Source organism: Balearica regulorum, chromosome 18 (assembly GCF_011004875.1).
Source record: "Balearica regulorum gibbericeps isolate bBalReg1 chromosome 18, bBalReg1.pri, whole genome shotgun sequence".
NCBI classification, from domain to species: domain Eukaryota; kingdom Metazoa; phylum Chordata; class Aves; order Gruiformes; family Gruidae; genus Balearica; species Balearica regulorum.
The window spans coordinates 11384646-11411407 of record NC_046201.1 but is presented as its reverse complement, the minus strand read 5'-3'; the positions used below and the strand labels follow the sequence as shown (position 1 = coordinate 11411407).

General features: G+C 49.1%; 1 protein-coding gene across 4 annotated transcripts in view; it reads left to right on the top strand.

The window, feature by feature from the left end:
• The window catches only part of TEKT3 (tektin 3), an 80656-nt gene extending 55821 nt beyond the window's left edge, over window positions 1-24835 (top strand). The window contains exons 1-9 of one of the 4 annotated variants that reach the window (XM_075770727.1): window positions 3070-3435; window positions 7785-7958; window positions 18181-18788; window positions 19343-19426; window positions 20958-21028; window positions 21268-21411; window positions 22655-22877; window positions 23140-23294; window positions 24356-24835. In XM_075770727.1, the coding sequence (XP_075626842.1) occupies window positions 18210-18788; window positions 19343-19426; window positions 20958-21028; window positions 21268-21411; window positions 22655-22877; window positions 23140-23294; window positions 24356-24572 (1473 nt within the window). In that variant the 5' untranslated portion in view covers window positions 3070-3435; window positions 7785-7958; window positions 18181-18209 and the 3' untranslated portion in view covers window positions 24573-24835. Of the gene's footprint in view, window positions 1-3069; window positions 3436-7784; window positions 7959-18180; window positions 18789-19342; window positions 19427-20957; window positions 21029-21267; window positions 21412-22654; window positions 22878-23139; window positions 23295-23402; window positions 23448-24355 lie in introns of those variants that run through there. The other 3 variants (XM_010307510.2, XM_075770729.1, XM_075770728.1) reach the window with 3 other exon arrangements.
• The last annotated feature ends 1927 nt before the right edge of the window (window positions 24836-26762 follow it).

Here is a 26762-nt window from a genome sequence, read left to right as displayed (position 1 = left end):
ATTTGCCCATCAAACCTAGCAGAAGTTAGTTATTTAATCCAGATTAGCCCGTGGAGAAGTGAGTGGGGATGAAATTGCTCTGAGCCTCTCAGTGGCCTTTTTGTGCCAATTTTCAGGTTCGGAGTATGAGGTTGGGAAAACGCGGTCTCAGTTTCTGTCTTCATTGCTTATTGGTTGGGACAGCGTTTTAACATCAGCAAATGAAAGATGGGTGAGAGTGTTTTGGGGATGAGTAGGATGGGACCATCTCAGTTATTAAAGCCACTGAAAAATTATGCTCAGGATAACTTTCCATACGAAAAAGCAGGTTAATTGAACTTGAACCACGTAGTAGAAATGCGCTGATTCCAACAACATTTTCCAGCAGCAAAAAAGAAGTTGAAATATTTAGTTTGGACAGCATCAAAACTCCAGCAGAAGCAGAATGTTTCTGTTCTGTCTCTTAAATTAATTTCATGTAATGTAGACTGTAAATTTTAATATTATATTGTCTTTATAGATTGCATAATTCCACATGCACGCAGCACATAATTTAAGAAATGCATAGGAATGAAAGGAATAATGAAAAGAGTCACTGAAGCAAAACACTGTAATGGCCCTAAATTGATTGGTGGGAGGAAACGTTGTTTCTTGGCGAACACAAGAATTCTAGCTTTTTATGCAGAATCAGAATCAATCTCTCCCTTAACGTCAGGATTTCCCAAGTAATGGAAACTGCAGCTCCCAGCCAGCTCTGCTCAGGATGTAGTCTGTGTTAATCAGATATAATAGGAGATAACTTAGAGGAGACCTGGGATAACTCCACCGCTTTAAAGTCATGTCACATCCCCGGGCTGGCCGGGGACACGGAGCAAAGGAGGATGCCCGGCTCGCAATGCCCGGGGGTGGACGGGCTCCTCCGATGGACGGTCGTGGTCTGCTGGTGGAGGACGCCGTAGCTCTGTGCGTGTCCACAGAGACCCGATTTGAACGCTGCAAAACCCTGACATGGGCTGAAGAGCCCAACAGCTTGTCGTGGCTCTTGGCTCTGCCTTGCAAAGGGTTCAGCCTGCAGCTGCTAAAGCAATAACGGGGCGGCTGCTGCCAGAAGCCAGAATCAGCTTTCGTTTGCTTCACTTAGCAAAATGCTGAAATCCTTATAGAGTGTGTGTGCATAGGAGTCAGGTGGCAGCTGTCTGTGCTGGTTTTCATGGAGGACCCTCATGGAAGATGTGCGTGGCGGTTACTTACCTTGGCTGAACGTTGCCCGGTGATGGGGACCATGCAGGAGGCACTCACAGCCTTGCTACCAGCTAATTTGTTTTTATGGTGAACACTGAGATGTTTGAGTTTGTTCCTTTCAAGCCCCTGGATCTTGGAGTCCTGTGGCTACGTCAGCATCTCAGCTGCTGTATAAAACCAGCGACCCTTCCAGGTCCTCGCGATAATAGACCTCACTTGTCCAGCACTGGGTCTCTCCAGCACCCGGTGAGAAAGACACAGTGGCAAAAATTTATTTTCAAGGTTTCCAGAAAAATCGCTGCATTGGCATTGCTCTTGGAAAGGGAAAATGTGGAGGAGGGTGGGAGTGAGAGCCCAGGCCGCCCCCCGGTACTGCGCAGTGCCAGGGCTTTGCTGGGGCCACGTTACGGGGTCGGTGCCGAACAAGTTGTGCGGGGACCGGAGGAGGCATCTGCAGAGGAAACACAGTAGTTTGATACAGCCCCCGTGCAAGCCGTGCTGCTTCCTTGGTCCAAAACTAAGTTTCTGCCAAGTAATTTCATCTCGCCATTTCGAAGGGGGGTTTCACTACCAGCTAATTTGTTTTTATGGTGAACACTGAGATGTTTGCGTTTGTTCCTTTCAAGCCCCTGGATCTTGGAGTCCTGTGGCTACATCAGCATCTCAGCTGCTGTATAAAACCAGCGACCCTTCCAGGTCCTTGGGATAATAGATTTGAAAGGCAAGGTGAATACATATTATTTTATATGTTTTCCCAGAAATCTTACTGCATTGTTACCTGTGAAAAGCCACGCTTATTTTGGGATTTGAGACACCTTTGAACATCTACCATGCAGCCCTGTTGCAACCTGTAGCCCTGGGAGAAACCTGCATTAGGGAGGAAATGCGTATTTCATCCTTTGAGTGTTGTTATGTGGAAGGAACAGAGTTGCCTTCTTGCCCCAGGATGGGGTAGGAGAGCCCGGAGGCTGCGGTGCTTGAGCCTGGGACAGCGTGGTCCAGCCTGGAGGCAAAAGCAGTTGGTGGGACTCTCCTCCAGCCCTCTGATCTCTGCAGGGGACCGGTGCTGGGGCAGCAAACACTGCCGTAAAGCCAAGAGATGTCCCCAGGGTCTGCTCCCAGCTCTGCCTGGGAGCTGCTGCTGTCAGATTCACCCACTCGCAAGCGATTCCTGGTCCAGAAGTGAAGATTGCATGAGAACTTTTCTGATAATTCCACAACAAACTTGTATCACCTTGAAAAAAAGAGCATCTGTTGCATCAGCTTACTTTCCCAAAAAACATTGCAAGGAGGAAAACAACTTTGGGTTTCTAATAAAGGTCTCCAATATCAGCTAGGCAGGTTTTATTTTAATTTTTCTTCTCCACAAAAGTTTCCATTGTGTCCAGAAGCTGTTTTCTGTCAAAAAAGGTTTTGATGAAAAATATTTTACTAAATCTATTCGAAGCTGATACAAAGCATTGCCAAGAAAGAGGGAATGAATAAACCCCGTGGTAGCTACTCGGCACATTAAAGGAAACATCACCCGACTTCCCAGAGCCTCAGGAGGGTGGTTGGGTGGTCCTGGTGCTGGGGCAGTGGGGCTGGGCACATCGCAGCCTCTCGTAAATGTTAAGCTAACAAATAAATCTGCTTCGCTCAGCAGCCAGAATATAGCCTTCAAACAGGGGTGAAGCTTTCTAAATATCATTTGGCATGTTTTCTTTAAAGGAAGGAAGGATCTTAATTCCAGCATTCCAACCCAAAATAGACGTCTCTAAGAATAGCCCTTCCCCATGGCGGGGCAGGATGCCGTCAGGAGGAAAAAGGGTCGGGGGAAACGAGAAGTGCTTTCCCTAAATAGCCAGGCTGTAACTGCGAAGTGATGGGTTTCAACTCTGACCGTGGGTGATCGCCCTCGGAGCATCCATCCCCATGGAGGTGGCTCGGAGCTGCTGATGGTCCCTTGGACCGAGGACCAGAGCGGCTCAGCGGCAACTTGGGTTGGTGGAGCCGTTCCTTGGAGAACTGCCCTGCAGAGGACGTGCGCTGGCATCCTCCACCCCGCTGCCATCGGAGCGCATCGCGCGGCTGGGGAGGGCGCACACCCGCAGGGCTGCAGCCTGGAGCAAGGAGAGGATGTCCCAGCCATGCTCGGTGCATCCTGACAGAAGCAAAGGCGTCCCACGGAAAACATGAAGTTGGGCGGCATGACCTACTGAAGTCTCTTCCACTGTGAGTTATCCTCTGATCAGGTGTTACCAGCTGGAAGGCTTTTGTGTGTGGCTGTATGTGTCTGGGGTAGGGAGGACTCTCGTTCCCGTCTCTTTTTGTTTAAAAAGTGCAATGCTGGAGTACCACAGGTCCCATGAAGTTCAACAAGAGATTGGATGGATGGAGTCTGTAGTCCCACCCTCTTTTCCCTAGAAAATACAGATTTGCAACTTTTGACTAGTTTTGACTTTAACATTCTCCTTTTGGGGTTGCATTGTCTATGCAGATATGAGGTTTAGAGAGGAATATCAGAGAGATGAGTTTCTCATATAGCCTTACAACCCAAGGAATTGTGGCTTTAAGAAAAATACTAATTTTCATGGAAGTCCTAATGAAACAATGAAAAGTGACAGCACAGGCAGGTCCTTCCGCCCTCATTTCCTTTCCTTCAGTGCTGGCAGCAGAATTTAAATCTCACAAGTTATGAACACCCTCAGATGCTGAGAGCTTAACATCTGGAGTTGCAAACTGCATCTTCCCACTCCCTATATCTTGTACCCGTTGCTGGTACATCCCTCCTGGAGCCGTGTTTGAAGCTTTTCTCTGTCGCATTTGGTGTCACATTTGGATTGAGCTTTTCCCCAGAAATCAATGACTGGACTCGGGTGATACTCAACACTAAATAGGATAATCCCAAGTTTTTCAGGAGCACGTGTCAGACCTTAAATACCATGATAGTGGCTATACGGAATTGCATCTTTAGTTTAAAAACAACCTTTTTGGGGGCTGCCATGTGCCTGGCGAAGGGTGTGATTTGTCCTAGTTCATGTCTACGTGTCACCAGGTCCACGTCAGCTGGTTGTGCAGACTCCCTTGGCACTCAGTGGGTGGAAATAGGTGATTTTGGGGCAGAATTACTTCTTGCCGTGATGGTATTAAATGTATAAGAAAGTGAATGAACTGCCTCTGCTTTTATAGCCCAGCTTTACAACCAAGATGATTTATGTATTCAGGCGGTTGAAAAATGTTGGCCTAAAACCATGCAAAACCCGCTGGGTTTGGCCAATTACTCACTTTGTATTTTGGGCCTTTCTCAAATAAAACTCAAGGTGGGTGTAACGAAACCACACAAACCCAAATCTGAAAGATAGCTTGCACAAAACCCTGAAAAGCCCCCACGAGCTGAACCTCACGCTCCAGAAAGAGGGAAAAATAATAAGGTGGAAAAATGTGAGCTCCACCAGGCTGCAAACCCGAAACCCTTCAGCGCTTGTTTGCGAAAAATCAAGCCAAGGAGACGAGCTCCTGCCAAAATTTCCGCTGCGGGAAGGGTTGGTCCAGCCCGAGCTGCCTCCTTCCTGCTGGTCGCACACACCGAGGAGTAAACCCTCTGCAGAGATAAGAGGAAAAAACACTTCCGCTGAGATAACGGCTTCAAACACGCCTCGGTGAGTCCACGCTGCGTGCCCGTCGGTGGAGCAGGTCCACCCTCGCCGGTGGGTCCTGGGGCTGCAGCTCTCTGCTCCGCGTGGATGCAGAGGTCTCATTTTAGTGACACAAATGGCCTTTTGGGGCATCTTTGGTCAGGGTGCCGGTGGCCAGGGTGACGTAGGCTGGAGTTTGCTGTGCCAAAGGAATACAGATTACCCTTGAAGCAGCTGCCAAAGGTTTTTGATCCACGCGATGCTCCTGCCCTTGTTTTCAGACCTAGCTGCCAAAGCGTGTTTGGGAAAATAAGGACATCAAAGTGCCAGGTTATCTCCTTTTGATTTTTTTTTTTTTTCCCCTCCTCCTCTTCTGTTTTTCTGGGAATCGTCTCCAGGAGATCAGTCAGTTTTACCTCCGTATGTCTCCCTTGCAGATCACCCAGAAGATAAAATAAAAAACCCACGGCCAGCGCATGCAGTCAGAGGAAGCAGAGCCGTACGGCAGCGGAGCAGCCATGGCACGTACACCCGGCTCTTGCTGTCACCAAGCCACCCACCATTTATTTTTCCCCTGCTCTGAGCCAAAATTTTATTCACCAACCCTTCTGTTTTACTCGGGAATCCCTCTGCTCCCCTGAGCTCCTGAAGAAATGTCCCTCCTCGCCCCCCAGGTGGGATAACACCATGCTCGTGGTCTCCAGCCTCACACAAGCCCATCTGCAGGCAGAGCTGTAGCCTGCAAAGCAATAGATAAATTATTTATTCCCCAGTATTTGCACCTCTCTTCCCTATATTTTGTCCCTGAAAGCAGGCGTGAAGGGCTTCTCCGCAACAAAGCACGTGGCCCCACACTCCTGTGCTGGGTTTTCATAGCTCCTTGGCTCAGGATAAATATATTTTTTTTTTTCTTCTCTAGCCTGGAAGTCTCTTTTTAAGGAGTCGCTGCTCGTAGTTCCAGCCCCGGCAGATATTGCTGCTAAACCGGCGTTGCTGAGAAACCTCCCGCAGGTCTTGCTGTGCTCAGACGAGCAGTGGCCCCGCTGAAAGCCCTGAGTTTTGTTACTGGTTTCTCAAGCGTTACTGGTCCCTGCAGGTGCTCCGGCTTCTGTAGTTGTTAGTGATTGCAGACGGTCAGGGCAAGCACATCACGAAATCGTTTCTCGGCAAAGGGTGGGAAAATGCAAATTTCCTGGTGTACTTTTCCAGCTTTCATGATTTATTGCATATCTCTTCTGGTTATTATTTGCTTCATTATCTTTATCTGGTTTTATCTGTTTTCATTGTTCTAAGGTGAAATCAGGGTGTTTTGTTTTGCTTCGTATAGCTGATGGGCGAACGGAGCTCGTGTTCTGGCTTGGGCTCACCAGCACCAGTGTCCCTCCTGCCCACCCTCAGTTCATTTGTGTGATGAGTTTCTGAGCACAGGACATCTCTGTCCGACTCTTTCTTTCTGTGCACTGTTGGTGCCACCGGGAAAGCCCAGCCTGGCTCTCAGGTCACAGGAAAAGCTGCCGTGGAGTGGGTGCAAAACAGCAAAAGGCTGCAGGATGCTCTTGTTAACATCAGTTATCTGTGTCTTCCTACTCGGAGAGACTTGTGGCCCTGTTAGTGCTGCGTCGTATCAGGCAGATAGAATTTACGTGCAGTTTTTTTAATACAGATTAGGAACAAAAAACCCCAGTTGAATGGTGATGCCTACCATACAGCCAGTCTGTGTTGGGTAGGGGATGAGTCTCTGCTTGCAAATCTCTATTTAGCTGAGCAGCGAGGACTGAGGCTCCAGCACCAGAACTGCAGCCTGTCTCCATGAGGATACCCTCACGATTCCCCTGTGGTGTGCAGATACCTGCACAGCTTCCCCCGTCTGCCCTGGAGAGGAACCTGGAGGAAGAGGCTTTGGGGTCCTTGTAGATCTTTTCCTGCACCAGCCAGTTGTCCGGATGGATTCACCCTGGGGCAAACCCCTGGGGATGGGTTTTGCAGAGCTCCCTGCGGCCACAGACCAACAGCGAGGTGGCTTTGGGGAACCCGTGGCAATAAGGGGTCCTGTCCTCAGGTTGGTGGTACGTGTGTGTAAAGCACGTGGGCTGCACCCCTGCGGAGGCTGCTTGTTCCCCAGCTGCCCCTCGCCCCCCTCCATGTCCCAGTACTGATGATGCAAAGTGTTTGTGCCTTGCATTAGAACTGTGTAAGGTGAGATTCAGGAAGAAGCCGTGGGATTTAGAGGATAACTCAGAGGCTGGCACATCCCTTTTAGGGATGCAGGTGAAAATCCCAGCTGTTGACTCAAACCCCAAACCAAAATGACCCGTAGGTGCCTTTTGGAGCAAACCTTTATGGTTCAGTGTGCAGAGACCCCTCTGACTTTCATCCTCTTACCTATTAGTCTGAGCAACATTCATCTCTCCAAAACACGCCAGAATTAACCTTTTTCTGATGGCTGCTCAGGATACAATCAGAAAACACCTTTTACTTAAACTACTTGAAAACATTTGCTACTTGCAGGGGAAGAAACCCATCGATTCAGCCCTGCTTCTCCATTTTATGTAGCAGGCACCGCGTTGTCCATCTGGCTAAGTGGACCACAGTGTTCCAAGGATAAAATTTACATGTAATATGAGATAAAGTATCAGGCAAAATATTATGTAATGAAATCTTAATGATAGTTCTAAAGGTCTGCAGCAGGGCATGGCAGAAAAGAAATGCTCCTCTTGCTGGCTTGTCACAGGGAAAGACACTCACAGGGGTAGGAAAAAAGGGGCATTTATTAGGAAATTCGATCTGCCCTTTCTAGAAAAAAAAAAAAAAATCTTCCAAATGATATCAAGTAATTTACGGGATCTAATCTGAGCACAGCTGCCTTAATTATTTGCCAGCTTTACATGGAAATGGTTTCCCTTTGTTTTGAAGTAGTAAACATCCTCCATAATCCTCAGCCCCCAGGGGCTGCTGATGTATGGAAACCAGAGAGCGATGCTGACCTAAACCACCCAGGGCCCCGAGCGTCACAGGCTGCAGCTGGGAGTGGATCCAAATTCATCCCATACTTCGCCGGCAGATCCATCTCTGGCATCCCGGCTTGGGCTGGGACAGGTCTAAGGGCCAGTCACAAATGTGGTAAGCAAGCCAAATTTTCTGAAAGGAAAAGACGTTTCAGATTCAGGCTCCGATTCCAGCCTAACACTTGGCCAGGCGAGGTAGGGTGCTTTGTTGTTCCTATTCAGCAACTAAACGTAGTTGGAGTTTTTCTTATTGCATATCAAAATGGCTTTTAAATGCACACACTTTAGGCTTATCAGAGCTCTCGGTGGCTAAATCTGATAAAAGGAAATTTTGTCCAGAGTTAGACAATCCCGTGAGCGATCCTGAATAGTAAGTGATACTGAAATGTGGAATTATTGCTTCATTTTTAGGAGAAGTAACTCTGTAGGTGATCTCTTTGCAGAAGTGTTAAACTCAGTCAAGCACAGTCTGGGTAGTGTTTTAAAGTAAATTAGAGTCACAAGCACTTAGCATGTTTTGTGCATATGTTAGGGACAGACCAGCCAAGGCCACCTGTATTTTGGAAAGTTCAAATAAAAGCGACCGGTATCTAAATTGTTGTGTTTTGGCTGCAGATCTCTGAGGTCTCCTGGGCAGATGGATGGGGATGATGGAGCAGAGCAATGTTCCCTCTGCTTTTCCTCATCTGCCTCCTCAAACCTGAATAGCTGGTTGTATCCTAAGCCCGGTGAGGGACAGGGATGGGAGAAAGGATGGAGTGAGCACTGGCCGGCTTCTCCCCCCAGCCTGGGGGCAGTCAGGTCACCACACACCCATGTCTCACCTTGTTTATCGAGGGTATTTTTGCCCTGAGCTGGCGGTATTTTTCCCGACCTGGCCGTACCACGTGTACCACAGCAGACCCTTGCTCACAGCTCAGCTGTATTGCTGCTGTAGAAACAGAACAGACGTGCTCCAGGAGCTTAAATGCAACATCAAGTGGGTCCTGATGCTGCGTCCAGCAGGTTTGCTGCAACCATTCCTGCAAAGGAACGCTTGCTGAGTATTTACTGAGGCAATTGTGTGCTGGGAGATGTTTTTCCTCTTCCTGAACTGGAAAAGTGCAGCGATGGTGAGGAAGGGTACCGCAGACCTCTCCAGCGCCTCGCGGGTACCACATTGCAGTGATTGAAGTGCTACGTGGACCTTTCTCTTCTGGAGCTCCAGCAGTCTTGGGGGTAGCTTGTCTGTCGGGATTATTTGATATTATTTCCCCATGTAGGCAAGCCCTACGGCGGGGGCATCAGGGGCTTTTCTGCCAGGCACAAGGTGAGCGGGGAGCAAAGGCTCCTCTCTGGTCGTGTCCTTCTGAGCAGCAGCAAAAGGCAAGAGAGGGTTTGTGCCACAGGACGGTGCAAAAGTTCACTGCCACGGGGAAGAGTGTTTAACCATGGAAAGAGCATCCTGGCAATGCTGCAAGGGGAGCTGGAAAGTGAGGAGAGAGATTATTTTTTTAATATATATTTTTTTTAAAGTAATTTCCATGAAGGCTGTTTCTTTTTTTCCACATGAGCTTTCTGGGCACTTCCACAAGGGACTGTGCTCAGCCCTTGCTATTTCCTGAGGAGGCAGAAGCTGAGGTTGTTCCTATCGGCTCTGCAGGCTTTGTGATCCTTTTGCTGTCTGTGAAATAGTAGCCTGAATACGATGACAGAGGAAAAAAAATACAATAACTCTCCCCTCCCCTTTCCAACTCAAACTCTTGCCAAAGAAATAGAAAACTTTAAACAATAGCCAGTCATGACATAAACCAGTCCTTGAGCCTCCTGCCAAAATTCACCTCAAGAAAGTAGGTCCAAAAATAAACACAAGCCTATAAAAAGCCCCACAGACTTAAAGATAGTCTTCCCATCATGCTAATTGCTTTCACATCTGGCCCAGAAATGAGGAATGTATACGACTGTGGAGAGGCCACCAGTAACTCACTTCAGCTAAGCACAAAAGCATGTGCGTAGCATCAATCACGCGAGCCATCTCTTTCTACTCAGCAGATCTCAGATGCTGGAGCTCAATTTTAAGTTTGTGTTTAAATTGCACTGAAATAACGGGGCTGGTCATGATGTTAATACACAGCACATGGTTAAATGCTTTCACGGGTGGGATATTTCAAGGCGAATATAGAGGAACTGGTTTCATTTCCCTTTTTCCCCCCTCCAGCAGTTACCGGACCATGGTGCCATCAGCGCTGAACAGTTTTTGCTTGGCCTCCTTCTTGGAAGGAAGTCAGCCCCTGAGGCGGTTGGGAGGTTGCAAAAAAATCAAGGGCTACAGCAAAATGGGACATACAAAGGAAAAATTGCTGGGGACGGTTTCATAAGGCCTTTTCTGTGTGCCAAGGAGCTGACCCCAAAATGTGACCTTGTGTGAACTCCCGTCGGGCTCCTGGCAGGTCCCAGGGAGCCAGAGACGTGGTTTGATGCTCTGCATCCTCTGCTCCGGGCACGCGTTCATCTTTTCTCATGCCGACGTCTAGACCTTTTATACGACTGTGGATCAGTGAGCGTGCATACGGCTGTCTCTCCCTTACCTATTTGCTTTGTGCAGTTGATTGAATTTTGTAAGTTTTGCACTGGTGTGAGCAACTCCTTTGCTTGTTGGATGCAATTTAAATCATACCTTTCCCACAGCCTTGGATTTTGCAGTGAGGCCAATACAGAGAGCAAAACCCGGAGCCCTCCACAAGCCCAGGGTGTATTGAAGCAGCTACAGGGACACTCTCCCCAAAATCACTGATTTTTATTTGTCATAGATCTTTGGGCACCGCTGAGCACATCACCAGTAAATTATTACATTTTCTGAGATCACGATTGCCGTGATTACATGAGTTATCTGTGTCTTAACCTTGTGGATGCGCAGCATAGCCTGCCCTGAGCATCTGTGGTTTGGTGGTTGTGACTCATCATGAGAGCTCAAGGAGGGATTTATAATGATTTATTCATGCCACATTTATTGTTTGGAAAGCTCAATCAAACGCTACTATGGTTAGACTGAATAATTCATCTACCAGCCTACTTTCTGATCTCTTTATTGGTTTCTGTCTTCGTTAAGAGTCTCATGTTCAGAGGTGAAAATCACCTAAGTCTAGAGGCAATTTTCCATACTTGACATCTTTGGAAACCAAAACTTTGAGGGTAGATTTTCAGTAGGTCTGGCCCTGCTGAAGGATGGAGAGTGTTTTCAGGAGGGTCTGGGTTCACCCACCCAGGGTCAGTTAGATGCCCAAGTCTGAGTGCATCTCTTATGGGACATGGGAGTAATGCGCCTTCCCTTGCACCATTTGTCTAACCCTAAAAAAGGCACCTAAGATAGTGCAGATAATGGTCTCTGGAGAGGCCTATTTCTTCCTACTGTAAATGAAAATTATTTAGGTTGCAATGTGTAAACTTAGGTGAGGTGAGTCCTGTTCCTGGGCCAAACTGGGGCAAGCGAGCTCCTGTTACGTGTCACCTGTAGCTCCTGAGCATCGTTGCTCCAGGGCAGTTTTGTGTGAGGACAGAGGTATGTCAGCGTAAAATGACATTTGTGTCTCACACAGTGGGTCTTGCTGGCTTAAATCCATCATTTTTTTTTAGCACCTTTGAGAAACGCATTGAAATGTCTTCCTGTAGATGAGAGCCAATCCCTCAGCTCTGAGGCAGGGCTGGAGATGGGACATGCTCCCCCCGTCAGGACCAGGGTACCAGAGGGATGGGAATGGCCACCTCTACCTTTGCACCAGAGAAATGAGGGGGTGGTTGGCAGGACAGGCAGAGGTTTTGCTTTGTCTCCGCTCGCTGCAGCCTGATCTTGTCCATTTGCCGTTGACCCAAACGTATTCCTTGAGTTTAGTGATAAAAAAGTCAAGGTGGAAAAGGTGATGTGAACTTTGCTAGAATATGTAGGTTCTGGGAAAGCAATCGCTAACCTCACCAAAAAATGTAAAAAAAAAATAAAAGCGTACATGAAACATGTAGATAAGGAATGATTCACTTAGGTAGCTGTCACTGATTTGTGCAAAATATCTGGACTGTTGCTCATGCCTCTTTCAGGGCAACAGCATACATGCAGCACAATTCCACCTCCGAGGAAGGAAAGGTTTCGTAACGCGCATTTTTAACAGTTTTTCTATGAATAGTCCTGTGTCAGAACTGAACGAAGGACGGGACTGCACATACTCACGTGCTGACAACGTGAGGTGGTTTCTCAAGCCTTTGCCAACACGGCCACATGCAGACAGTGCCGTCTGTGCTGCAGCGTTAACTGAGGGCTAACTCTTCCTTACGCTAGATTTACTGCTGTACAGGCTCATGGACATCGCAGAGTTCATCCCACCTTAAACCAGAGCAAGGGAGAGGAGTCAGGTCTTGCTGGGGCAACCTGTTGATGGACTGTTTTTTTGTAGCTGCTTAAGGACACCAAGGAAATGACTCAAATGAGTTGGAATGAACCATAAATTTTAATTTACCATTACCCCTTATTCATCCGTGAATATTTGCCCTGCTGGGGCTCAGTTGTCCACCTGCAGAGCGCAGAGAGGTGCCTGCCAGCAGATTGGGATTTTCTAAGCAGTCCAACCAGCAGGATGGTGGCACTTCCAGGTGCTGCACAGGGCTGCGGAGGAGCCAGCACAAACACTTGAGCTTCTCCAACCACAAGAAAAGGACACAAGTTCTTTGAGGGACTGCGGGCAAAGGAAGGGAGAGCCCCAGATGATCTCCAGTGGCTGCCCATGTCCAAAGCTGGATCTTTCTCCTTGCCAACCTGCTCAGCCTCCTCTCCTTCTCCTCCAGGTTTGGTGTCCAAGCCCCCAGCACTCCTCCTGCCAGTCCCAACCTCTGGTGTGACAGTGGGGAGCTCAGTGAAGGCCATAACCATCTTTTTCCACTGGCCAGGTGCAGAGATCAAAGCAGCCCAGGCATCACCTTGAGAATCCTTGGCCCTCTGTGCTTTATGGTCAACTCATAATTTTCACCAGAACGCAGGAAACCCAGTAAAACCCTGGAAAGTCTCGTGTTTCCCGGGCAGATGGAGCCTGCTGCAGGACCGTGCCCGTGGCTGCAGCTGCATGTGCAGCTCGTCCCTAGGAGCCAGCCTTGGTTTCAGAAATAGATAAAATCTTGAAGCCTGTTGGAATCCCTAAAGTAGCCCTGGGCTGGACAGGAGCGTGCGCTGCCTGTGAGCATCCTTGTCCTCTGGCGTGACAGCATGGGATGCACCAAACGTAGTTTCATTATTATTTTTTTTTAATCTTCCATGAATTAATGCGACTTTTGAAAATTATTCTGCTATTGAATAGATAACTGATCCCTTGCAGGCAGGTACAGTGTTTATAGGAGAAAGAGGAATATTCAGGAGTGGTGTAAAACTGCGACTGGGAGATGTTATGGGTACGTGTAGACTCCTGACGGATGCTATAAAAGATCTGGATCTGGGTATTTCAAGAAGGGCAGCTTATGATCCAGCGTAATGCTATATTAATAGACAGCAAGAATGTAGAACTGTGACAGAAAGATTGACAGCTTTTGGCAGTAGATTTTGTGCTTAGGTATCTAAATGTATCCCTTGAAATTCCAGTTTAGACAACTAGGCAAACCTGGCTGACGTGCTGAAAATTGGCACCCCTGTTTAACATCAACCTCACGTTTTCACCCTTGTTTTTCTTTTTTGATTCTGAGCTAAAATGGTCGAGGCTTCGGGACAAACTCTGTTCTCACGTGTCCACCAAATCTGGATGTGCCCCACCAGAACCGTGAGCGGTAGTTTTGTCATTTTAGTGAGTTTGCTGCTGGTGGAGTTGTAGTCACAATGAAGGAACCCAGTTTAATTACCTGAATAAATGGAGGTGATGTGAATAGTTTACTTAATTCGGTGTGGTCCCCAGAGCACGAGGGATTTGGGGACCACTGACTGTGTGCAGTTGATAACTTCTTGCTCGAAAGTCACTTAGCTTGTGGACTTGACTGTTTGATGTCCTCTGCTGTCCCTCTGCATCGCGGTGCGTGTGGCTGCTTCCCCGGAAAGTCCTGGTCTGCGGGCTTTGCAGAGCGCCCGTGGGCCGTTTACAATGTCATCTAATTATTATTGCTTAATTTAACAAATGCTTCAAAAACCCTGTGGTTGCCTACAACAATTAGTGGTGTCCCTCGTCGCGCAGTGATTCATCTGAGTGAAATTAGCTCTGGGCAGGGAACGAGAGCGGGCGTAGATGGAGGCTGGGAGGGTGCAAGGACCAGAGAGCAGGGCTGGTCCGAGGGTGTGTGCGTGTCCCGACGAGGGGCAGGGGTTACCTTGCTTTAATTGAAACGATTTTATCTGGTTCAGCTATAGAAAAGCAATTTGCGTGCTGAACTTTTTATTTCAGTTTGATTAAGTTGATTCTTCACCCGGCTAAAGCAAGGCGTGTGTTTAAAGTGAAATCAGAGTGTGTTAAACTTTGTATACATGAAGCAGTTTGAGTTATGTTTTCTGTCAGATCGTTGGCAGCAGAGGCACGGCCTTCTCACGGAGGGCACAGAGAGCAGGAGCAGCGGGGCAGGGTGTCCCTGCACTCACGAGAAGCTGTCAAATGTTTTCATTTTGGTACGGTCTCAGCCTGTAGCTGTAATAGCTGGGAAAACAAGAAGCAGCTGAAAAAGGCTGTGCTAATGCAGATGTACCAGCCTGGATGTAAGATGAACCGTCCACGCTGCTGATGGTTAATCCAGTGCGGTAAAATGAAGTAAATGAGAAGTTTTCCTCTGGATAAAGTGGGACACAGAGGTCCTCACAGCAGACCTGATGGGCATTTTCACAAGTTGGAGAAGAACCTCCCTGGGTTAGCCAGAGCGGCTGTGCCAGCCCCCTGGACACCTCCTGTTCCAGTGCCTTTTCCCAGTGTAAAGCCTGAAATAACTGGGAAAGGGCCCTCTCCCAGGAAACGTTCCCGATGTCACTGGGTGATTGGGGCATGATATCATGGTGCTGCGTGGAGCTGTGCTGTGGTGGAGCTCCTGGGGACACCAGGCATCTCCTCACCTGGGGTGCCAGCACCCCCACCCTGGTGTACCTGCCTGCCCCAGCGAGGCCTCTGCTCGGCCACGGGCTGGCCCGGGACCACCAGTGCTGGCAACTGGGTTGCCCAGTGAGGACACTGGTTTGCCCAGGGATGGCACTAGGATGCCCAAGGGCTGTACTGGGCTGCCCGTTGAGGGCACCGGGGGTTGTCCAGGGAGGATCAAGTTGCCCAGCAAAGGCACTAGGTTACACAGAGTCTGCACTGGGTTGCCCACCAAGGGCACTGGGCTGCCCACTGAGGGCACTGAGTTCATGGGATCACAGAAATCTCAAGTCGGAAAGGACCCATAAGGGTCATCGAGTCCAACTCCCTGCTCCTTGCATGATGACCTAAAATAAACCATATTACTAAGAGCATCATTCAGCTGCTCAACAGTTGCCCAACAACTGCACTTGGTTGCCCAGGGGCTGCACAAAGTTGCCCAGTGAGGGCAGTAGATTGTCCAGGACAGGAACTAGGATGCCATGTGAGGGTATGTTCTTGCCTGGGGTGTCATTGAGTTGCCCGTTGAGAGCACTGGGTTGCCCAGTGGCTGCATCAGGTTGCTACAGCAGTTGCAGGGAGTTGCCATGGCAGAACGTGGTCACTGAGCACCCTGCGCCCGTGGCAACGCTCCCCTGGTCCTGTGTCACTGACGGCACCGGGGATGCTGCAGCGCCTGGTGGTGCTGCCACCGAGCCCGACAGCGCAGCAGTGAGTGTAGCCCCCCCACGCACCTTCAAACCCCCGGATCACACCCCTCACTCAGGCAGCTAAGGGTGAGCATGTGCTTTAACTGGGAGGGGAGGGCTAAAAAAACAGGTGTTTCTCCTAATCCCTCCCCAATATCTTTTCTATCCTCCAAAGGTGCCCAAACTAGGTGGTCGGGGGCTCCCGTCATTCGTCTGTCTTCAGAAAGCGTCCCCTTGGGGCAGCTTATTCCAAGGGGGGTGCAGGGGCACTTATTCCAGCTGGAAATGCAGGGAAAAGCAGCCCTGGTCCATTCCCAAGTTTTTTTTCCTCCCTTTCTTAAATGTGTGTCTGTCAGTATCCGAAAGGGAATAATTTATTTGCAGGGGTGAGAGCCAGGGAAGCCGTCTCGCGCTCTGAATGCTGTGTCTCAGGTATAAATAAGTGGCACGGAGCTAGGGAAAGTGCAGTTGTTTGTCCCTAGCAGGGACAAAAGGGCTGAAGTGACTGGTTTGTGGGAACCGGCACGCACAGTGGTTTTTGTTGGACCTGAGCACAGACATTTCATCCTCGGTTCTGCCAAACTGGCTCGGAGGGTCGTGTTTGCGAAAGCTTTTTTGCTAAATTTGAGGGTGTGATTTTCCCGCTGCCTATCCCACAGCCTCTTTGGCCGGGCAGAGACTCGGCGCCCGCAGCTATGCTGCTCTCAAGTCAGGTACTGGGGCAGCCCACGCCAGCATGGCCAAAATTGGGCAAGGCTTGAAAATACAGTCCTCAAAGTTCAATGATTTCCCAGCTGCAGGCTGTGCACTTTTGCCCTCTGACTCATCCCTATTTTTCTCCGATTTGCCCTAAAAGACCTGTTATTCTCCTGCGTTCGCTGTTCATTTCTTTAGTAGCTGCATTTTGAGACACTGTTCATCTCAATGCATCAAACCATTACAGGCACCAGTGACACAAAAAGTCCCTTAGGTCATCTGTCCCTATAACTAGATGATGGAAAAGGTGCAGTTTAATTAGTCGTGTTGTCTGCTCATCACCCGGTGTAAACGGGCACGGCTCCAAGAGAGTCAACGGGCAGCGAGCATTAAAGAGGGTTACCACCGGTGCACAGGAACAGCAGCTCACGGGCAGAGCCTGCCCTGTCTCTGCATCCCATCTATCGCCTTTTAAGCTTTTCCAGTAGGAAACTGTGACTCGTCGGTCCTGCCCCTGTGTAGAGAGAGGCGTTCTTTGTTGCAGAGGTGACTAAAATGAAAGAAACTCTCTTTCCCCAGGGTTTTATGATTTTAAAAATAAGCCAGCCTCTCTCAGCTCGCCTACACATGCAAAGTGATCAGGGGAGCCCAGGAGGAGCAATTAAACCTCTAGTCACATGGTTGCTTGTGTAGATGCTTTGTTCTAGAATAAAAAAGAGTTTATTTCATGCAAACATCCAGTTTTAAAGGAATAAAGTTGATTTCCTTGTAACAAATAGGATTTAGCACATGCTTCGGGTCAACCCCCCCACCCCAGTCCAGGGATCTCGTTGTGGCACACCAGTGTGCTAATCTTTGGGGCTCTGAGCCCGGCTGGGAGCAGTGGGGACGGGACGGTGTTAGGGAGAGGACACATCCCTGCAATACAGCAGCTGGCTACAACAGCCACAGGGACTCACTCTGCCAGTGGGTGACACCTGTAACCACCCAAGAACTTCATGCCGAGCACAACACACCCTACTGGGTGTTGGCCCTCAGATTAGGTCTGTTGGGTACATTTGGTGGCCCTCTGCATTATATTTCTGATAATAATTGACTGAGCAATAGCACCCACAGTGCCGTATGCAGTTGTTGGAGGCAAAATCCTCCTGTGTGGCCGTTCCTCCTAGGGTTACTGCAAGGCTGGCGTTTACAAGCTGCTCTGAAAAGACTTTGTGGGATATCTCCTTTCCAAGTGCATTTATTTTACATTGGGCGAGCCATAGACATTTTTCTTCCTTTGCAAGTCAAGAAATGGCTGTTCCTTTTAGTTTGAAATAGGTGTTTTTTTTCAAATTTGGACATAGTCCTGCAAAGTTCAGCTCACCTGCAGACTCCTCACTCGAGCATTTAATCCAAGTGAAGGTAGAGATGATGAGGATGAAGTCCCTTCCCCACAAATCGCGCTGGGTTGGTAGCAGCTCTGTGTTGGGGCTGGTAATGGAACTTTTAAAGAGAAAATTACATCTGGAGTACTAGCAGATCAGCAGATACGCCAGCCAAAAGAAACAAATGAACAGCAGAGAATCAGCAACTACAGTTTCACTGGATTGACAGATTTAAGGAAAACGAAGGCATAATATCTGTCATTCTCCTTAGCAGCTATGATTTGTTTCTCTCCGCGTTTCAAGACTTGATGCTAGATCCTAACAACAAAGTCAAATCCTTATGTATACAAATGCTTGGGCTGCTGTCAGAAGGGATTTGCTTTCAAGAGTTTTAGGCCTGTCGAGGCGACGTGTGGGTGCTGTGTGCATCGCTGTTTGTGTTACAAGTTGCGTGTGTTGCTGTAAGAAGTAAGGCCAGTGCAGGAGCTTAGTGAGTGAGGTTGTCTTCTTCTGTCTCCTCCTCTGTGCAGGACACGTACCTGAATAGCAGCGTTCAAGAATGGAGCTGGTTGGCTCTCCCTTAACGACAATGTACGCCCACCCAAGATCAACACCTACCAAGTTTCTGCCTGCCATCAGCACCATGGCTTCGAGCTATAAGAACCGGATTCCTTACTACCCCTTGCCTCATAGTTTCAGCCTCCCCTGGATGCCCAGCGCCTACTACAAAGCAGCTGCCATCAACCCAACTTTGGCTCCGTTTTCCAAAGGCTCCCAGGAGTTAACTCCCAGCGAGACGCTTCCTTTTGTCCCCAACAGAACAACCCTCTTCACCAGGTACACCCCTGATGACTGGTACAAGTCCAACCTGACCAACTACAAGGAGTCGGAGACTTCCCGGCACAAAGCGGAGCGTCTGAGAGTTGATACCACCCGCATGATTCAGGATAAATATCAACAGACAAAGAAAACACAAGTAGAAAGCACCAAAAACCTGGGACAACGTGTCAATGATATTGAATTTTGGAAATCAGAGCTCTGCCACGAGCTGGATGAGATGATTGGGGAGACCAACACACTCACAGATGTGAAGAAACGACTGGAGAGAGCCTTGGCCGAGACGGAGGCCCCTCTCCAGGTAAGCACCCTGTCCAGTGGGCTGCAAGCCGTAGCCTGCTGCTGAAACATCTGCAGCCATTCAAACGTCTAATTAAGTTTCATTGCAGCTCCGTAACATCTAGAAAGTTTTTATTAAGAGACCATTAGTTAAGTTAGTAATAAACAAATCCCTTGCCATCTGCTGCATCCCCTATCAGCACATGCTGAGCACATCAGAACAGTATTTGCTTAACCAAATATTTTTATAAGCGGTATATCCAAAATCCTGATTTGGGAGACAAAAGCCCATGTCTTACTATGAGGTTCTGGCGAGGTCAGCATCAAGCCTGACACAGGTCCCCGCATTCAGCTGTGGTTGCCCCAGGGACACGTGTGCTCCCTCATGTCGATTTAATGCTGATGTTGCAGCTTGGATGCTCGTCGTCAGCTAAACCAACTGCCCTGGGCACTTTTTCCCCCTGCTGTCACCTCTATGCTCACCTATAATTTCTTTTCTTACCTGACTTGAGATGGGGACCGTCCCTGTAGGGAGCCCTGCCCCTGCAGCCAGCAGTGACGGCATGTCCCCAACAGGTCGCTCAGGAGTGTTTGCTTCACCGGGAGAAGAGGATGGGCATCGACCTAGTCCATGACAATGTGGAGAAGCAGCTCTTCACAGTAAGTTTGGCAACACAGATCATGTGTTAAAGTTATTTTTACCTGAACTGCCCTAAATGGGCTTTGCAACCCTGTTCCCTCATGGGCTCCAGGTGAGGTGGGGGCTTCAAACCCCCAAAAGCTGCTGGGCCAGGGGACGGCGTCCCCCCATGCAGCAACCTGCCCACGCAGTGTGGGAAAGACTTGCCCTTCCAGAGGAAGGAAGAGCAGAAAATCAGCTGTTTGTGTAGCATGTCGGGGTCCTCTGTCCCTCTTCAAGGAGTTTGCGAGACCATCCTGCCTTTCAGAGCCCTGCCAGAACAGGATCTGTATGTATCTATGTCACATACATATATCTATAGATATATTACACACATATGCACACACAGATATGGAAAAGGCAGTGTGTGCCCGACAGCTTGTCTGGTTTTCCCAACTATATTAGTTGGTCTAATAAAAGATATTACATCTACCCCCAGCTTTGCTTTGCTCAGAGCAGCGTGGCCGCAGTAGGACTGCCGCTATGTGTGCTTAGGCAATGTATTTTATAGAAGTCATAAAAACACGCACTCCTGCCTGCCTTTATATAGTCTGCTTTAAATTATGAATAAAAAGCAAACACGATGAAAGTTGGCACAGAAGATGGGATCCTAATGTAGGGTACAGTGAAATACAATCACTGCAAAGGCATCACGAAACTGGGAAGGAAATTGCAGCCCCTGGGACTGTGAAGCCACCGCTCTGTTAGAAGATTTTTTCTTGTGAGTCAGCCCCTAAAAAAAATTAAAATATTAGTTTAAAGGTCATGAGATTTCAGGAAAATAATCAGAGGGGGTATCTCTATAATGGCAGTTTGGATTTTAAGTGTTTGGGACACATTTAGGCTGTGCTTTTTAGCTGGCTCCTGCAGACAGAAGGGCTTAAAAATTACTGGGTTTGGAGCAATAATCACCTGCCTCCAGTAGCTGGGGCTTCACAAATGCAACAGATTTGTGCTGAAGTCAAGTGGGCTGAGAGCAACATGTGCCTTCCTGTGGTGGAGCTGAATGTTTCTTAGAAACGGCTGGGGATTTGCACCAAAATAAAGTCCATCTCCTCTTGGCTCATATGGATGGGATTTCTCCTGGGAAGGAAAACATTTTGGGAGCAAAAAGGGCAGATGCTGATTGGGGACAGGGATGTGTAGCGCTGCTGGTCCAGGGAACCACTGTGCCTGTTCATATCAGGTCAGGATCTGTCCCTGTCTCCCTGTAGTGGAGCTAACCAGCACTTGACATTGATGTCAAGATGAAAGAACGCTTGGCAACCCACCCCAAAAGCGAAGACAGTGGCCACGGCTGCAGCCACAGCACCCTCCTATCCTTCCCAGTCACTACATGCCAGTGCGCTGGGGTTGGAGGGCACTTTCTCCGCTCCCTGCCTGTGTTCTTTGGGCAGAAGGACAAGCCGGCAAGTTCTTGCTGTGTGCAGGGTTGGAGAAGCCCAAGGGGATGAGTGTGACCATGACAACTGAGCATGGACGCTGATGGGGTCGTGCTTTGCCTTTGCCCAGGAAGTTGATGTCATCAGGTCGTGCCAGGAGAGGATGCAGCGGTACCTGGATCAGGCGAAAGCCCAGCTTGTGTAAGGAGGAGCTCCGTATCTCATGCTGCAGGGCTGATGTGCATTTGCAGTTGTAATGTAGACCCCCCACCTCTCCCCACACCCCGCAGGTGTCAATCCCGTGCAGGCTCCATGGGAAGTGGGCAGTGATGCTTGTGGGAGCACGCAGCTGCCCAGGTGGGAGCTTCAGGGAAGCGGGATGGGGAGGAAACCGTTCCACCCATGCATCCCTGGTGATGGTGGTTGCTTGTGTGTTGAAGGTCCAACAGGGCGGCCCAGCACGAGCTGGAGAGGGACCTGGCCAACAAGCAGGCAGCCCTCCGCATCGACGACAAGTGCCACTACCTGAGGAACACCTCCGATGGCATCGGCTACTACCGAGGGGTCGAGCGGGTGGATGCCACGTGAGTGCACACCAGGCACGCGCGTCCCCGGGGTGCACGGTGCCTCTCCTGGCAGGGAGCTGCTTTTCCCCAGCTCCCCGTAAGGGCACGTGTCTCTGCACGGCACGTCCATCCCGCCTGGAGACACCCGCCTGGGAGGGGCCGCTTCTCTCCGCTCACCGTAAAGGGACAACAACCCTCTGCTTTCAGCTGGATGCCGAACATCCGGCGGGTGAAAGCGAGTCCTACCTAATTAAACATTATATCAGGGTTCAGAGATCAGCCTGGAAATGAATTCAGTCCAGCACCTCTGCTCAGCTCATTAAGTTTATGCATATTTTCAAAGATGTGTCAGTGCTTGCCTGAGTGCTCTTCATTGACGTAAAGTCTGGGGGGTTCACCCTGCACGGAGAAGGCCTGGCAGGGAGCCGAAATGACACAGAAGATAAAGAAATAGAGATCATAGTCCTAGGATAGAGTTCAGCTGCTTTTGAGTGCCAGGAATTCGGCTTTGGCTCTGCAGTAAATGAATGGTGACCTAAACCAGCGCTCGCAGAGATATGCCCTAAGTGGCAAAGGGCTGAGGGAATAAATCTGCTGCTCGCACAGATGCCTGCAGTTTATGGAGGGGCATAGATTGATTCAATTTTTCTAATGTTTGAATAATTATTCACAGTAGACCTCAGACGTATTTAGGCAGGCAAATGAATTGCAAAGGATTGACACGAAAATTCAGAGGGGGGTAAAATGTGCCGAAGATCAGCATGTTTTAAATGGAGCTTATGTGGTATTTAAGTCTTTTGTTGATCTTGTTCTGGGCTACTGCACAGGCGTGAACTTCATCCTGCACAGACAGGGGATCAAATATTATCTAATGCTCGTTCAGTTTAGTATGAAACTGAGGTAAGTTGTGAGCAAAATGAACTGACTGCAATCTGGGCGTTGTTGTGAAGCTGGGAATCACTTGGCACTTAAATGCCTCAAACATGTAAATATGAGGTCTGATTAAAATCTCTATTTTTCCGGGGGAATTTTGTTTGTCGGAGCTTTCATAAGCATTACAGTTGTCTTCATGAACATGTCATCATTTGATAAGCACTATCGAACAAATGGTGTCCAGATGTTTCACTTTCACGTGGCCAAATGAAGAGCATAGATTTAACCTACATTTAATCCACGCTGCTCCCTGGCAGGGTCCATGCCTGCCCACGGCCAGCTTCAGCAGCACGGGCTTACCCGGGACTTCTCCTCTCCCCGCCACCAGGATTTCGGTGCCGGAGTCGTGGGCCAAGTTCACGGACAACAACATCCTCCTCTCCCAGAGCGAACGGGCGGCCTCCGCCAAGCTGCGGGACAACATCGAGAACCTGCTGGTGGTGACAGCCAACGAGATGTGGCACCAGTTCAACGTGGTGAACGTCGCCTTCACCAACCGCATCGCCGAGATGGCCGACGCCAAGAGCAAGATTCAGACCCACCTGGCCAAGGTAGCCTGAACCCCTCCCTTTGGGTGGGACACTGCTCCAAACCCTCCTCTGATGTGACAGCAACAGCAAAGAGGGGCTTTGCCCTACAGAGAAGTCTCTGCAGATCTGTGCCTCGATATGTGGCAGAGTGACAGTGGTCCGAGCCCGGGGTCTGCTTATCAGACTTGTTTTTTTCTGCAAACGGACAGGAGAAAAGGGAAATGATGTGGTCACTTCAGAATGTATTTTTTAATTTATGCACGTCTTTTCTTTTTCACGCCAGACACTGCAGGAAATCTTCCAGATCGAGATGAACATAGAAGCCATCCGAAAAGCCATTAGGGACAAAGGGCCTCCGTTAAAAGTGGCTCAGACCCGGCTGGACGAGCGCACGCGGAGACCAAACATGGAGCTGTGCCGGGACACTGCCCAGCTCCGGTAAGGCAGGAGCGCAGGGCTGGCAGGGTGCTCGAGGAGTCACTGGTGGTAGCACTCAGGAGCATCACTGGATGACAAAATTAATCATGTTTGGTTTTTTCTAAATAGTCTTTCCAGAAGTGCACTGATCTAACCGAAAGCAACGAGCAGGTATCCCGGCCTTTGGGTGCCGGGAGGGCTCTGCGCCCACGGGGGAGGCTGTACACCATGGCCGGGTACAGCCTGATGCCTCCCCCTCAGGGGCTGGATTTTTCCCACTGGGGTAAACCTCATCTTCTCTCCTGCCTGCTTCCCAGCGGTTGGATGTGCTCAATTTTGAAGGACAAGCCCTTTACTCTCTGACCGGCTCGTGCTGAGAGCGCTTAGCTCCTTCTTTTCGGGTAACTGCAAGGAAGGGTGTGCCGTATGGAGCAGCAGGCAGGGCTGTCCTTCCCTCCCCTGGGGACACTGGAGATCCTTTCCAGGGCATGTGAGCTCTTTGGGATTGCACCCCAAGGGGCTGTGGAGGAGCAGGCAGCCCTGGGTGCCCAGCACCCCCCGTGAAGCACCCCAAACCTCACACCTCCATGTGAAAAACCATTCAAACCCAGCCCCTGAGCCTGTTTAGCATCTCACACGCCATTGTTTTTTTCCATCCTCCACTTGTTTCACATTCACTTTTAGCCTCTTCCAGCTGTCCTGTTTTGCTGTGTGCGCATCCGTGGGTGTGGGGAGGACCCCTGCACCGGGAAATCCAGGAGGGTGAACCAACAAACCCACAAAACCAAACAGGAACAGGAAACCACAGCTGCTCATCCCTCTTCTCGGTGGCACGAGCTGCTCTGGGAGACATGGCTGAGCATTGCCAGAGTCTTACCAGCGAACTTAACCGTGCCTCCCCGCTGAGATCCAGAGGAGCTCTGCCCTCGGCTTTCCCATGCCTCTGCCAGAAACCGGGGGTCCGAGTTAGTCTGCGCACGCTGAAGGGGGAAATCCTGTGCCCAAGGGGCCCATCAGCAACGCTGTGCTAGAAACCACCCCCGTGATGGGACTGTTAACGGGGGGCTCTTGCTGTTTTCCAGCCTCGTCAATGAGGTCTATGAAATCGATGAGACGATCCAGAGCCTTCAGCAGCGGCTGAGAGATGCCGAGGACACGCTGCAAACGCTGGTTCGTGCCAAGTCGGTCTTGGAGCATGACCTGGCTGTCAAAGCCAACTCCCTCTTCATTGACCAGGAGAAGTGCATGGGGATGCGCAAGAACTTTCCCAGCACTGCGCGGCTGGTGGGTTATGTTTAGGCTGGGCTTAGCTGAACTCACAGTATCTGGGGTATTCCCAGTTTTACTAGGATGCAATCCCAGTTTTGCAAAGATGCTTTGAAAATACATGATTATACTTTCACGTGCTGATGAAAACCCTGAGTAGAAATTAAATGATCACTTTGTGTGTTACATGGTCTACCAGGATTTTTTTTTTCCCCTTTGGTTTTTCTCTTTCCACTGCTTTTTCAGAGTGTGCCAGAAAGTAGCTGAAAATATCATGTATTCGGCTAAGAGTAAATCCACCCACAGGGATTAATTCCTACCCTTTCAGTTTGTGATTTTAGGAGAAAAACTGTGGTGTCTTCCTCCTTTTGAGTCTGTCTGATGTGGAAAAAGCACAAGGGGAAGTAAAGCTTGTTGTCAGAGTAATTAGCTGTTGACATCCATAATGCATTTTTAATGGTGCAGCAGAAGAAATACAAACTGTCCCGTAAAGCGTTGCAGTATGTTCTGTTTCTAAATAGAGAAACTTGCATTTTAAACTGATTTCAAATGATAATTTTCTTGCTTTTGAAAAATTTTACGTGTCATCTAAAATGTTAGTGCTAGTTATTAAAATGAGGAAGTACTTTTGACGAGCTAATTGAAGAAAATGCTGTGGTTTTGATTTTGGTGAGTATGGATTGGTTCCTAATTTAACCCCTTGTATGTAGTTTGCTGGTGGAAGCACTAAAGCACTTTGAAGATAAAGAAATTAATCGGTCCTTAAGCCAGCCACCCTGACTGCCTTGGTACCTGCTCTCTTGCTGTAAATCAGACCTATTTCACCAAGTATTGGAATGATCAGAGGGACAAGTCTCAAATCAGTCTGAGGTTCAGTGTGAAAGTCATTGTGCAAATTGTCTCCTCAGACTCACGTGTCACTTAGACATTCTTGAATCTTTTAACCTAAGCAGAGTTGAGCTCAGCCTAAAGCCTGTAGGCACCAAGAATCCCGAAGGAGCAGGAGCTCAAGTCCCTTCTCCTCCCTTGGGAATCCAGGCCATGGACCTCTTGGCCCAGCTGAGGGCTCGCAGGAGCTGAGAGCATCTTTTCTTGTCTCGCATCCCCAGATGACTCCGTCTCACACATCCAGACCGACCCGCTCGCCCTCGCTGGGTCTCCCAGCGGTGGTTGCTCTGCTCTCCCAGGGGCAGCCCCCGAGAGCTGTAACCTGCACCGAGGTCCTGCCCCGGCCTCAGCATCTTGGCAGGATCTCTCTTCGCATCAGCAGCCCTGAACAGGAAGCAATTGTCTTTTTAACTTTTTTTTTTTTTTTTTACTAACACTTTTGTCGCTGTGAGACTAAAAATAGATTTCCTCTATTTTGTGTGTACCTTGGAGCAGCGTCCATTGGAGACAGCAGCCACCCTGTCGGAAGAGAAGATACAACCATAACCAGGAAAAACTATCCAGCTCATCACACCTTCCCTTTCTCCACTTGTCTCCCTCCCTGAAATAACTCGATGGCATGCTGCACTCGTAGGGACTTCCAGTTTTTGTTAGCATCCTCGCTAGCCTTCGTGCTGCTTTGCACTGTTACTCTCCCCACGTTCCTTCGCTGAAGACTTTCACAAATCCTGGTGATTTTGGCTGCTCTGCTGTTTGGAAGCCCTGCTCCAGATGGCTGGTTTTCGTTTTCTTTTTTGAGAAACGGCCCCCATGAATTTGTCCCTGGCTGAGCACCCACAGTCCCTTTCTGAAAGGCTCAAGCTTCTAAGTAACTTGAGCAAAGTCCTGGCATCAGTGACAGCTTCACTTTCATTGCACTTTCACCTTCATTTTTGAGTCAGAGGAAAAAAAGATCTGAGCTCTGTTTTACTGTGAGGGCACACCGATAACAGTCAGCACCCAAAGTCTCCTCTTTTCTCCAGTTTTACTTTCAGAGCACCCCAAACGCTCATCTTTCCCACTAGCCCAACTCCTTTAAAGCTTTCTCCTAATTGACAGCGTTTCTACGGTGTCGCAGTTATCCAACTCTAAATTTTATCTTGCCGTCCTACCCTCTCGACGCTTCTTTACACAATATTGGCAATGCATTTCTTTCCTCCATTTGGGCCGTGCCCAGAGGAATTGCAGTTGCAGCTTCTCCAGTTTCTCTCACAGATACCTTCCGCTTTCCTGCAGCAGATTCCCCAGACATTAGAGAATTCCTGGTCCCTTTGGGGGTTCATTCTCTCCACACCA